The sequence below is a fragment of the Leptonychotes weddellii genome, chromosome X (genome assembly GCF_054177405.1).
Source record: "Leptonychotes weddellii isolate Sample4059 chromosome X, ASM5417740v2, whole genome shotgun sequence".
Taxonomy (NCBI): domain Eukaryota; kingdom Metazoa; phylum Chordata; class Mammalia; order Carnivora; family Phocidae; genus Leptonychotes; species Leptonychotes weddellii.
In genome coordinates, this window is record NC_138385.1 from 92,847,787 (window position 1) to 92,861,215 (window position 13,429).

A 13,429-nucleotide genomic window follows, 5' to 3' on the forward strand; every position below is an offset into this window, starting at 1 on the left:
TGTGGCTCTCTCCTTGAGGTTTTCTGAGGGTTTCTAACCATTTGGCAAAACAGCATCTCTTTTAAGTTGTGAGTAATTGTGAATCACAGTAGTCCTCAGACAACTCATGAGGGCGTTTTACTGGTCTGTCCTAAAAATAGCCTGTTCCTGAGTGAGTTCTGGTACCTCGTGTACTTTGATACGGTTATGTTTCCAAGGGAAGCTGATGGTTCTGGGGAATATGGTCTTGTAGGTGGGATCGAGAGGTTGGATTTTGTCTTCCACGACTCAGTGATGGACTCATGGAAACCTTGAGAGGGACTGGATTCAGAGTGCTACGAAATGACCAGCTAGCTTTCCATTTACCAGACCAGGGAGTCGAATGAGGTTCAAAAAGCTACCTGTGGCTTTTTGAAATTCCTGCTTAAAAAGAATCGATCCCTGGAAAGAAGTACTGAGTTTGAAAAAGTAAAAGTTTGTGGTCCCCTAAGGTATAATAAAAGGATCACAAAGATCCTGCTTGAAGGAATTAAGAAACAGTGCTTAGAATATGATAGCTCTGAAGTAATCTATATAAAAGAAGCATGACTGTTCTCTGTCCCTGGAGCACCGAGCTGTGCAGTGGACAGATTTGGCCTTGGCTTTAGTGCATAATGTCTCAGCTTTGAAAAACTTCTCTTCAACAAGAGGGTTGTTGTATGTCGACCGCTGGACGCCCACGGTGGAGACACATTCTCTATCTAAAGAGAACTTTTATTTCTCAGGACTGACATCTCAGTTGTAACACCAGAGGAGGTACGTGCACCTCGAAATGGAAAATATCACACCAAAGACTCCACCAGAATCTCACAAAAAGTGTACTGAATTTTCATTGATTGTTTCTGATAGAAATATACATGTATCAACATGTGTATGTCAGTATGTATGTATGTATGACTGGCACGTTTTTTTTTATTACCCTAATTGCAAATGACTTATATCCTCCTCTTTGGAAGCCACCAATTAGCTTGGCAGTGTGTAGCAAGAGGGTCTCTGATACGACAAGGAGTCATTTCAAAACATAAAACCCCTGACAATTTACCTCGTAATTAGCATCCCCAAGGAGAAGAAAAAATTCACAAAATGCATGTATAATCCATTATCGCCTATCACATTTTCCCAAGTAATTGGCTTGAGGAGGCATGCATTTTGCATTGCAAAATAATGCAGGGGTGTTTGGGGGATAATAAAGAAGGGGTCTCATTTTGGGTAGGAAATTCCCCTGCATATCATTACTCTTTGCAACACAGAGAGGTTCTGTAAAGAAGTCTCAGCTGGTTCCTGCAGAGCCCTGCTTGGATGCTTGAGGACATGGCTGGGCTTTTCCATGCAAATGCCCAGAGGCTGTCGGAGCCTGGAAGGGGAGCCAGAGGCTAAGGCAACTTCTGGCCCTGAAGCCTCCCCTCCTGTGTTCCTCTGAAGGGCTTGCACTGTAGGTATAAGCCAGCTAGAACGGAGGAAGGGCCAGTATGGCTAGGGTCAGCCCCCTCTGCTTCTGGTTTGTTTGTTTTTTTAACAGCTTTATTGGGGTATAAAGTGCACCTGTTTGAAGTGCACGATCCAGTGGTTTCTCAAAAACTTTCCGAGTGTGCAGCCTTTGCCACGGTCCAGTTTTTGAACATTTCTCTCGCTCCAAAAAGGTTCCTGTGCCACCTTGCAGTCCCCGTCCCCACCCCAGCCCCAGGTGACCACTGATGTGCTCTCTGTAGAGAGTTGCCTGCTCTGGAGATTTCACACAAATGGAAGAGTAGGTAGTCCTATGTGTCCAGCTGCTGTCACTTTGCATAGTCTCGTCCAGGTCCATCCATGCTATGCCGTGTATCAGTACTTCATTCCTCTTCTGGCTGAATGGTATTCCATGGTATGGATAGACCATATTTTGTTTACCCATCTACCATTTAGTGGTCATTTAGATTATTTCCACTTTTTGACTATTGTGAACAATTCTGCTCTGAACAGTCAAGGACAAACCTTTGTGTAGACCTAAGTTTTCATCCCTCTCGGGTAGATGCCTAGGGCTGGATCTTGGGACAGGAACTCTGTTCCGGTCTATGGCTGTGGACATCTTTGGTTCAAAATCTGGCTCATCCACTTGCTTGCTAGCTGTGTGACTTTGGCCATGTTACTTCATGTCTCTGTGCCATACATAGTTTCTTCATAAATGGAGATGCTCCTAGTACCATCTCAGAGGGCTTTTATGAGGAGTAAATAAGTTAATATTGGTGAAGTGCTTTGACCAGTACCTGACTCACAGCAAGTGCAACGGAAGTATTTGTCAATAAAATAAATACTAATTTGCACTTAGAAGTCCCAGATTATTAGGGCTGGCAGGAGCCTTTGAGAGAATCAAGTTTCTGTGGGTAACTAATATGTTGAACCTGTCAGACTCAGAGGCTGTAATCATAAAAGTCATCTCAGATTTTTTTTTAAAAGATTTTATTTATTTGACAGACCAGAAGCAGGGGGAGCAACAGGCAGAGGGAGAAGGAGAAGCAGGCTCCCCGCCGAGCAGGGAGCCCGATGCGGGGCTCGATCCCAGGACCCTGGGGTCATGACCTGAGCTGAAGGCAGACGCTTAACGACTGAGCCACCCAGGTGCCCCAAAAGTCATCTCCTCTTTGTCTCCCACTGCCCTCTACGTCCTGTCCAGGACAGGAGTCCTTTCCTGAGTCTTTGCCAGCTACCCTGAGACAACCGAGAGAAAGTCTTAATGGCACTTTGAGAAGCAAACCGTCTGAATTAGGTAACTGAAAGGAGCCCTGCTAATATACTTATCAGCACTCTGGTCCTCGCTCCAGGGACAGTGCTCTTCCCCTGTGGCTGCGGGTCTAGCGGCAGGCAGCATGGAATCTCGCCTTTTCTCGCCTGACTCCCACCTCCTTCCCTGCTCCCCAGCTGGGAACACTTTCCTGCCGGGTCCCTCTGAATGTGACTCCCACGTGCTGGGCAGAGACCTGTCCTTTAGCTGACTGCCCGCTGCCCCCACCACTTTTATCCCTCACATTGTATTCACTCCTCCATTTTTTTTCTCCTGAGGGATTCAGGCCAAGGGAGATGGCCTTTGAGCAGGAGTCCTTTTAAAAAGACCCTAGGGGGCGCCTTCGTGGCTCAGTCGATTGAGCATCCACCTCTTGATTTCAGCTCAGGTCCTGATCTCAGGGTCGTGAGATCGAGCCCTGCTTGGAGATTGAGTCCTGCTTGGAGCTCCGCACTAGGCGTGGAGTCTGCTTAAGGTTCATTTTCACTCTCTCTCTCTTTCTCTCAAAAAAAAAAAAAAAAAAACAAACCCTAAAGCAGTATTTCTGCAATGGGTCCCACATCTAGTGTCCAGAGATCATACATCTTTCACCCACTGTCAAGAGGGCGTGGTGACACCACCAGACCCTATGAGCTGATGCTCTAAGCTGCTTTTCCTTCCATGGGAACCAGTCCTATGTGCAGCTCACCAGCAGGGGACACACACAAAGACAGCTCTGTGTGGGGGCCAGCCAGGAGCCCTCAGAAGCTTTGGGGCAGGACAAAGTGGTGTCCCGTCCTACCACACCCATCCTTGGGCAGGGCAACCAGAGTGGCCCCTGGGGCCACAGGAAGCACCTTATTTCTCTTTTCTGTACTTCATTAATAGGAAATTTTGAAACTTTGGGCTCGGGCTCGGTATTTTCCAGAGCCTGTAGAAGATGCTTATGTATGTGGCCTCCTGTCAAGTGCGACGGTCCGGAGTGAGTGTTAAGTTGCCTGAGTCGCCATTTTGGGCACAGCCCTTCCCCGACTCCTGTATTGAGAGGGCAGACCTCCCGGCACAGCAGTGTCTAAAGAAGTAGCTTTCAACAGTTCCCCCTCCGGTCTCTCCTTTCTCCACCTTTTTAACACCTTGATCCAGGTGGAAGTCCCCTGGGCTAAGGGCCTGAGTGCGAGGTGTGTAACCAGTTGGATGACGCCCCCTTGGAAACATGGACCCGTCGTCAGTCTCTCGCCCCGTGCCTTGGTGACTGGCTTTTATCTTAGCACCTCGATCAAAACTTCTAAAGTGCTGCCCTATGCCATGCATTTTCTTTGCCAGCAATTTGAAAATCCTGCTTGGGCAATTGTCTAGGAACCCCCAATCAATTTCATGTCCCCAGGGGGCTGGGTCAGTGCCTGCAGGTCTCCTGTCTCCATGTTCTGAACTCTGCACCCCTGGTCGGGCATAGCCAGCTGAGAGTCATGGCTGGCTGGCCAATCGAGTGACCTGTGTGTGGGCACACCTTAGGGGACGTGCAGTTGAGAAAGGACGTGACGCCCTTAAGAGAGCCAGGTTAAAGGCAAGCAAATTTCCCAGCATTTCTGCATTAATCAGATGCCCACCCACCCCACCCCCCCCGCCCCACCCCGCCCCGGCATCTTTACTTGGTTTCTCAGCAGAAGCTATTCTGGTGCAGCTGATGTACACCCAAAACATGCACACCGCTTGGGGACAGTCCCTTGACTATTTGAAATAGTTGTGTGGCTCCGTCACTGTTGGATGTTTACTCTGAGTGGGTGGTTTTTTCTAGGAATATGGTAGTCAGTAAAACGGAGCACCCAGTTTTTGATTACTGCTCTCCACCTTCCAGTGACATGAGACCAAGTCACATGATAGCTTTGGAAATCCTTGCATCAAGTCCACTTTTGTTCAGGCACCATTTGTTTCACTCATGCTCCTGCTCGATTCCTTGCATCTGGTTGGCGATGTCATGGTGAATAGCTCCCGATGTGGAGACCGAAGACCTGAGTTCTAGCTTGAGCGCATCCCCTACCTTCTCTGAACCTCATTTGCCTCCTATACAAAATGGGAATCACAGTAGATAGTGCCTCTGCCCAACCTTCACAGAGACAGCACTATGTAGTGATGTTTTTGTAAGCTATTGAGTACTAATGGGCAGTCAGGCCAGCAGCCTTCAAGATGGCCACCAGTGCCCCCCCCCCCATTCACAGCCTTTTGTAATCCCCTCCCCTTGAATGTGGGCTGGACTTAGTGACTCACTTCTAATGAACAGATGAAGGTAGAGCGGCAGTGTGTGACCTGGAGGCCAGGTCAGAAAAGACAGTGTGGCATCCTTCTTGCTTGCTGTCTTTGGGTCACTTGCTCTGGGGGGAAGTCATGTCTTGAAGATCCCATGTGGTGAGAAACTGAAGCTTCTTCCGAAGCCCCACCTGAGCTTGGAAGTGGATCCTCCAGCTCCATTCTGGGTTTCAGATTACTACAGCCCAGCAGGTAACTGGACCACAGCCTACCCAGCTGTTCCTGGGTTCTGACCCTTAGAAACTGTGAGATCCTAACTCCTGTTTTAAGCCACTAACATTGGGGGTAATTTATTACATAACAATAAATAACTAATATGGATGTCATTGCTAAGTTCCTACCTTTGTAAAGGGTGATGTTCACTATGTTTCCATACAAAGAAAATCTCCAAGTTTAGCACCAAGCAGACTTATCCCCCAGTTTTGAAACTGTTGTGCTGAAGTGCAGTTACTTGACCAGCGTCAATAAACCATTGCAGTTTGGTTTAGTGATATTTTCTATGTTGCATAACTTTGTAAAAGTTTATTCTCTTGCTCTTTAACTGTTAGGGGTACCTAGCTGGCTCAGGTGGAAGAGCATGCGACTCTTGATCTTGGGGTCCTGAGTTCGAGCCCCACGTAGGGTGTGAGATTACTTAAAAATAAATAAACTTAAAAAAACTAACTTTTAGTGATTGTATTAGTTGGCATTCAGGCAGGAAAATCAAAATCACCCCACTTATTTTTACAGAGAGAATTTAGTAGAACTGTTAACTGGGACTGAGCTATCCCCCTAGGGCTTGGGCGGGGGGCAGAATGAAGGGTAGAATTGGAACCTTTCAGGAGGGTATTACTGGACTGGAACAGGTAACAGCGGGGCAGGGCAAGATGAAGCTGGTTCTGAAACTATGAAGGGACAAAAAAGCTAGAAAGTGGAGCCAAGCACTGCTGCTGGAACCAGTTGAGGGTCCAAAGGGAAGCTCCCGCAGAGGAACAGCAGCAGATGGTGGGGAGCAAGTAACCTCTCCTTCCTCCTTCCTTGTAGGTATGCGTGAGCACACCCCGGTTGCGCTCTCGGGTTCTCTAGCGCCTCCAAGTGACAGCATAACAGGAAGCTGCCTCAAAGCAGAAATGTGGTTTGCAGGGTCCCTAGCCCAGCATCATAGAGCAGAGCTGAGAGATAATAGCTTAACAAACCGCACCGTGTCAAGTGTTTCCTCGATTAATGGCTTGTGAATTAGTTCTAAGGCACATCCCCTGCCAAGGCCTCTCCCTTCACTATTCACAGCAGTACAAGCCTGGGAGGGGAGATTGTGTCACTGGAAGTTCCATCCCTGGGGCGCTGGGATTTCCTAACAATGCAGCAAGTGCTGCGAGCCTGTCTTGCCTAACCCTGCAGCCAGCCAAACATTTCCCTACCAGGTTTTCAGCTTCGAAAACCAAAGCCATCATTTGGGCCCTACTGATCTGTTGAGCGCACGGACCCAGCCCAGTTTGTATTGAACCTTAAATTAGTTTGACTTTTTAAAAATTAAAAGAAATTAAAATTCTTTTCTTCAGTCTCACCAGCCATATTTCAAGGGCCCAACAGTTATATGTGGCTAGCAGCTACCATATAGAACTGCATAGAACATTGTCATTATTGCAGAACGTTTTGTGGGAGGCACCTGGGTGGCTCAGTCTGTTAAGCGACGGACTCTTGGTTTTGGCTTAGGTTACGATTACGATCTCAATCTCAGGGTCGTGGGATCGAGCCCTGGGTCAGGCTCCACACTAGCATGGAGTCAGCTTGTCCCTCTCCCTCCCTGCACTTGTGCGCTCGCTCTTTCTCTTAAGTAAGTAAATAAATAAATAAATATCTTTTTTAAAAAACATTCTGTGGGTCAGAGCTTTTCAAATGGTCACTGGAAAGAAAAATGCTAAAACACATTGGATCTTCAAGAAGAAGATGTAGTAGGTAGTTTCTCCATTTTTTTTTAAACCAACAAGCCCTTTGTTTTCATTGATTAAGATTCTGGAAACCTGCTTTGATTGCGTGATATTGAGACAGGCACTTGAATTTCTCTGGGCATCAGTGTTCTCTGTTCACACCTTGGCCAGTGACCTCTGCCAAGTTCACTGTTATAAACCACTTCGCCAGCACATAGGGTCTGTTGCTGCTGCTTTCCTCTGCCTTAGTTTCAAGAAGAACCTACGATTGTATTCCCAGAGCCCTGATTGACCTCCCTGCCCCCATCTCTGCAATCCCTTCTCCTTCCAGTGCTATACCTGATCCCCACCTTCCCTGTGGCCACCTCTGGTGGCTTGTGACCCACAGGAGAAAGTCCAAAGCCAGAGCCTTCATTATTCACTGCTTGCCGTTCGGGCTGTTCCCAGGCCGCTGCCTCCTTAATTTTTAATTCTTAACTTCCTGCCCTGTGTCAGACTTCACTTGTGGTTCACAGAACTCGCTCTGTACGTCACACCCTTGTGCCTCTGCTCAAGCTCTTCCCTTGGCCTGGGAGTCCGCCCATCCCTTTGTCCACGTCTTTGACCTTCACGGCAGGTGGCGAGTTCACAGGCAGCACCATCTGCCACCTTTTGAGGATTTGCCTCCACCTTCCCAGCGGGGCCATGCTTTACCTTGCTTGCTCCTGCCCAATGACGGCACATGGCGGAGCTACTAGAACAACGTGGGACTCCTCCAGTGGGCAGCTTTTGGTCAGGGACGCCCCTGTGGCCCGGCTGAAGGGTCTGAGCTGCTCTTCTGAGACTGCCTCCCCACCTCTTCGTTCCCCCTCTCCTTTCCCACGTGTCACGTTGGCACTGAGGGTGACTGCTCTCCCTGCCCATCTTGTTCCTTCTCCCTTTATCACTCATATGCTTCTCCCCAGTAAGCCTCTCCTATGTCTAATCCTGTCTTGGCATTTACCTCTCAGAGAACCAAGTTGATCCAGATAGAGCTTTTCCTGACCGGAAGCAGGCGGAGTCCAGCACATTTTCCATCCACGTTCTCAGACCCCGCTGTTCTAGCGCCTGCTCCACTTTCCCACCATCGCCATCTTGTCTGTCTCCTCCACTTGGCAGCTCCTCAATGTTGGGCACTGTGTTTCTCACCTTCTGTGTTTCCCCACATCTGGTGCACCCTACTATGTGCTTATTGTATTGGATCGGGGCCCATTTATCCTTCGAGGAGCTGGGCAATCTTCTGTCGTTGTGCCTAGTATCAAAGGAAGGCACGTTGCATGTCTCTGATCAGAGAAAGGATGCAACCACATCATTTATGCCTGAGAGCAGGCTCCATCTATCATCAGTGAGAGGGTTAAAGTTCACACACTTGTTTACTAATGGTCCACTTACATGTTTGAGCAATAGGGTGCCCACGAGCTCTATTACTTTTTTTTTTTTTCCCCCACAGGCACTCTGCAGTACATGGCACCTGAGATTATCGATCAGGGACCTCGCGGGTACGGTGCCCCGGCAGATATCTGGTCCCTGGGCTGCACCATTATCGAGATGGCCACCAGCAGGCCTCCGTTCCATGAGCTCGGCGAACCGCAGGCAGCGATGTTCAAAGTAAGACATGTTTGCTGATTGAAGTTGCTGGTGTTGGGGAAATAATAAGCCAAAAGGAAACCTCCTGCCACTCTGGAAACCTCTCCACGAAGATAGAAGAGAAAACCATTTTATCACTGAATAAGCATTACATCAGAATGTGGTGCGTGTCACAGGCCATCCACCAAGTGATTGCAAAGACAGAAAGGACGTGTCCTTCTCTTGAGCTCAGCAGTACCGCCCTTTACCACCCATGTTGTCAGAGGGAATGATGATTGGTCCTCCCGTGCGTGGACTGGAGAGCGCCACGGGACACACTAGTGCGTCCAGGGGGCACCTGGTGATTGGGATGACCGTTTGCATTAGCTAATTGGCTTTACCCAAAGGAAAAATAAACTTCTCCTATTTTGGGGGACCCCTGAGTGGCTCAGTTGGTTAAGCATCTGCCTTGGGCTCAGGTCATGATCCCAGGGTCCTGGGATCGAGCCCCGCATCGGGCTCCCTGCTCGGCGGGAAGCCTGCTTCTCCCTCTCCCACTCCCCCTGTGTGCATGCACAGGTTCTCTCTCTCTCTCTCTCTCTCTCTCTCTCTCTCTCTCTCTCTCTGACAAAATCTTTGAAGAAAAAAAAAAAGGAGGTAGTTTTGGAGCAAGACGTTACTTTAGTTAGGCTCTTCCCTACCCGCTGGAACTGGGAGGTGGGGACATCTCCTCCTTGATGTTGACATTTCCAGGAGTTGGCCCCCAGGTCCTTGAGAAAGACATTCTTGCCAAGAGGTTTATTCACCTTTTAAAAAGATTCACATGCATCTCACAAAGATCAAGAACTTGGAATTACACGTTTTCTAAAGTGCTCTAAGAAAAGAGGGGGGTCTCCCCTTATTTCCATCAGGGAGGATGAAGCCTCTGATTTTGAATGTGTATTTGCCCTTACACTGGGCAAGGCTCAAGGCCACATGAGTCTGTGTCTTTGGAGGGCAGGTTTCTAACTGGGTTTTGAAGAGGTAGGACTTCGGATAGCAGACGGTGATTACTTTGTCATTCTAAAAGCCCTCCCAGAACTGGCAGGGCACCCCATGTGTTGAGGCCCACTTAGGACTGACTGGCCACTATGGGCGGGGATTTTACCCCCCAGGTCTTCTTCCTTGGGAAGGGACATGTTTGCCACCCCAGGGGAAGCTGACGCCAGGACAGCCCCATGTGTCTCAGGTCAGGTCTGCGGCTTCTGGCTCTTTGTGCAGAGAAGTTAAAGAGAAGCTGTGGCGTTAAGAGTCCCTTGCCAGCCCCGGCCTTCCATGGAGCATTTGTGTTCGCCTCAAGGCTAAGAAGGAAGAGAGTGGGTTCACTGCTTATGGCCGGTGAGGTCCCAGCACACTGAAGCAGCCCGATGGAACAGGATCCAGAGGCCTTGCTTCCTGCTTCTCTGCCGGGTGTGCTGGCCCTCAGCCTGTCGGCCCGCATCTTTGCCGGACGCTCCCGCTCCCTCTTGGGCAGAAACAACTAAAAGGCATGAGTGCAGGTTTCGGCCAGCAAGCTGAGTGCAGGCCGCTCAGCAGACCGAGCACCCTGCGCTGCCGGAGCTGCGGCTGCTCCCCTCGGCCGGCCCCTGCAGAACCTTCTCAGGGCTTCCCACCCTCCCAGCCGCTGTCAGGCAGCTCCAACGCCAAGACCTCAAGTCAGCAAGTATCTTCTGGCACCCACAGTCTCAACAAGACCCTGAACACCAGGGCTAGGGGACAGCAATGACCTTCCCCATCCTTAGTGTTGATCCGTGATGGAGCCAGGGGCGGTTTTTGAAGATCTTACCCGCAGCTTCATCACGGGCCTCGGGATGATAGATAGTAGCCTGTGCTGAGAAAAACATCAGGGCCTGAGCAGTGATGCTGTGAAGAGACACAGCGCCACGTGAAGGCCAAGGTGAGGGTGATGTGTCTACGAGCCGCAACCACCAGAACCTGGAAGAGGCGAGGAAGGATCCGCTGGGGGTTTCGCAGGGAGTGTGGCCCTGTTGGCACCTTGATTTTAGACTTCCAGCCTCCAAAACTGTGAGAACATCAATTTCCATAGTTTGAAGGCACCGAGTTTGTGGTGCTTGGTGACAACCCCCCCCCCCAGCAGACTAATGCAGGGACCCCTGGAGTAATAGCAAAGCACCTATAGAAAGAATGTATTGGCACGGTGCCAAGGTGCTGCCCACATCTGCTGTTTCCTAAGAGTCTGAAGGCAAGCCATTCCTTCTTGGGGTTCTTGTCCTGAATTTCTGTCTCGGGCCCCCTAGTGCCCTTCCCTCCCTGCCCCTTAGGTGAGGGGCGCCACTTGTCATGTGTTCTGCATTTCACATCTTAGGGGTTATATTCCATCCAGCGTTTAATGTTCTCAAAATCTAAAACTCGACTTAAAAGCTTGTATTTTATTGTGGTACGAATAGTTAACATGAGCTCTGCCCCCTTACAAACCTGAAAGCGCATACGACGGACCTGCTGAGTCTACGTACCGTGTTGTACGACAGAGCTCCACGGTGTATTCATCTTGTTGACCCGAAACCTTGCGCCCTGCGATGAGTAACTCTCTGCTCCCCCGCCTCCAATCCCAAACTCTGGAGCCTCCCTCCATGGTGGGCTTGGGGCTCCAAGAGGACTAGAACAGAAGCCCCAAGACCTCTTACGGCCTAGGCTCTGAAACTCCTCTGATAACACTTTTCCTGTGACCTACGGGGCAAAGCCAAGTCCCAGGAGGCCAGCCGGGCGAGCCATTGAGGATCTCATCCACCGGCCCCTCAAAGGATGGCAGGGGTGGGAGCTTTGTATTGAAGGCTTGTACACCTGGGTGTGCCTGAGGCCTCACAGTCACATTGGTCACCTCTCCCTTAAATGCAGGTGGGGATGTTTAAGATCCACCCTGAGATTCCAGAAGCCCTTTCAACAGATGCCAGAGCCTTCATTTTATCCTGTTTTGAGCCTGCCCCCCACAAACGTGCCACCGCTGCTGAGCTGCTCAAAGAGGGTTTCTTAAGGCAGGTGAACAAGGGCAAGAAGAGCCGAATCGCTTTCAAGCCGGCAGGTGAGGTGTACCTGGACAGCTGGGGGGCCGCCCTGGGCGCGGTGATACCCGAGCTCCTCTGTCACTGGGAGAAGACGGAGCCTCCCGCATGGCGCCCGTTGCTGTGAGGAGTGGCAGGGATGGGTGTGGGGGTTGTCGGACCCCAGCCAAGGAATGGCCCTTGATTTCCTGACAGGCGCAGGGAGGCCCTCAGGTGACAGCGGTACACCCCCCTTGTTAAAGTCTTTCCTTTGTGATTGTGCCGAGGAGGGAGGCCAGAGGTGCCTTGGCTGGGGTTTTGGGTCTTCCCTGGCCTTTCCCCGTGTGCTGCTCCTGACCTTGATTAAGGGGCACATCTGGGGAGTTTGCCTGCAGCAGCTGTCCCACAGGCCACGGGAGCCAGGTGACCCCTTCTAGGGCATTGAGTCCTACCCAGCAATGACATAAAAATGGCCCCCGAAAACGAAGCCATTTGTTGTCTTGTCCTGGTGTGGATGGAGTCAGAAGCCAGGACAGGGAGGCTTGGCGGCTTGCTCCCACTGCGGCTAGCTGTGTCAGCGTTTCCTGTGGGCTGCTTAGAAGCGCAGTCTCGCGCCTATCTCAGACTTGCTCAAGTGGAACCTGCGTTTCAGGGACCCCTGGGTGATGGATTGGGCTGCCCCGTTAGAGCAGCACAGACTTCGCAGGCCCCTGCGTGGGTCACCTGGCCTGAGGGGCGGGCTGAGACTCCCCTCCCCTCTCCCTGTCTGCCCCCACACAGAGAGTACCTGGGGCACCACCCTAGCCCTGCCCACGTCCGGGGAGCCCCTGGGCAGCAGCAGCAGCGAGCACGGCTCTGTCTCCCCGGACTCTGATGCCCAGCTGGATACGTTCTTTGAGAGGGCCCGGGCACCCAAGCACCGGCTCAGCCACCTGCTCAGGTACGGCCCAACCCTTCCCTCCGCTGTGGGCCTGTGAGGGGGTACTGGCGTTCACCAGGGGCCAAATACCTCCCAGGTCAAAACCAGATGGCGGCCAAGGGCTTTTGCTTGCTTTCTGCGCCGTCAGTGGGCCAACGGTGCAGCGGAGGAAGGCAGCGGGCTGCATGTTCACTGCAGTCGCTTACGCCCCTCCCTCCTCCCTTCCTCCCCTCACTACCCCTTCTCTCCTATCCCCTTTGCCCCTCCTCCCATCGTCCCCTTAATTATCCCCTTATTCTCTCCCCCTTCCCCCCCACCCCACCTTTGTCCTCCCTCTCCCAACACTGGTGCTCCTGGGGTTAGAAAAAAACACTGCATCTCTCTTCCATCTGCCTGCCTCCTGCAGTTTCACCTTGAGGGTGGGGACTGCAGGGGGAGTCACCACTTAGCCCCTCCCCCGCGGCGTCCAAGCGTGGAGACTTTGTTCTGGGACGCACAGGGATTGTCGCATGTGTGTGTCTGCAGTGTTCCGGATGAGAGCGCAGCCTCGTCCCCAGAGGACAGGGACCCAGGCCTCTTCCTGCTGCGCAAGGACAGCGAGCGCCGCGCCATCCTGTACAAAATTCTCTGGGAGGAGCAGAACCAGGTGGCTTCCAACCTGCAGGAGTGCGTGGCCCAGGTAGGGCCAGGTCAGGGGTAGCTCCTCATCCCGCCCCCCCTCCCCCCGCCGCCTGGGGCCAGGTCCCAGAACAGGGGGCGGGACCCCGAGGCTCCTGCTACCCTGGGACGTTTGCGCAGTTACAGTAGTCACTGTAAGTATTTCCCAACGTCCTTCCCTCTTCCAACAAGACAAAAGAAAATACAAAGGAAAAAAAAAAAAAAGACTCCCCTGAAGCCTGCATTTGCGGAGCACTGCGGTGAC

At 51.3% G+C, this 13,429-nt stretch overlaps 1 protein-coding gene across 1 annotated transcript in view; it reads left to right on the forward strand.

Annotated features, from left to right (window-relative positions):
• MAP3K15 (mitogen-activated protein kinase kinase kinase 15) overlaps nt 1-13,429 on the forward strand; it is a 119,145-nt gene that overhangs the window by 99,184 nt on the left and 6,532 nt on the right. Inside the window, exons 19-22 of the mRNA XM_081809065.1 lie at nt 8,435-8,592; nt 11,446-11,629; nt 12,369-12,528; nt 13,033-13,186. Coding sequence (XP_081665191.1) covers nt 8,435-8,592; nt 11,446-11,629; nt 12,369-12,528; nt 13,033-13,186 — 656 coding nt within the window. The remainder of the gene's footprint in view (nt 1-8,434; nt 8,593-11,445; nt 11,630-12,368; nt 12,529-13,032; nt 13,187-13,429) is intronic.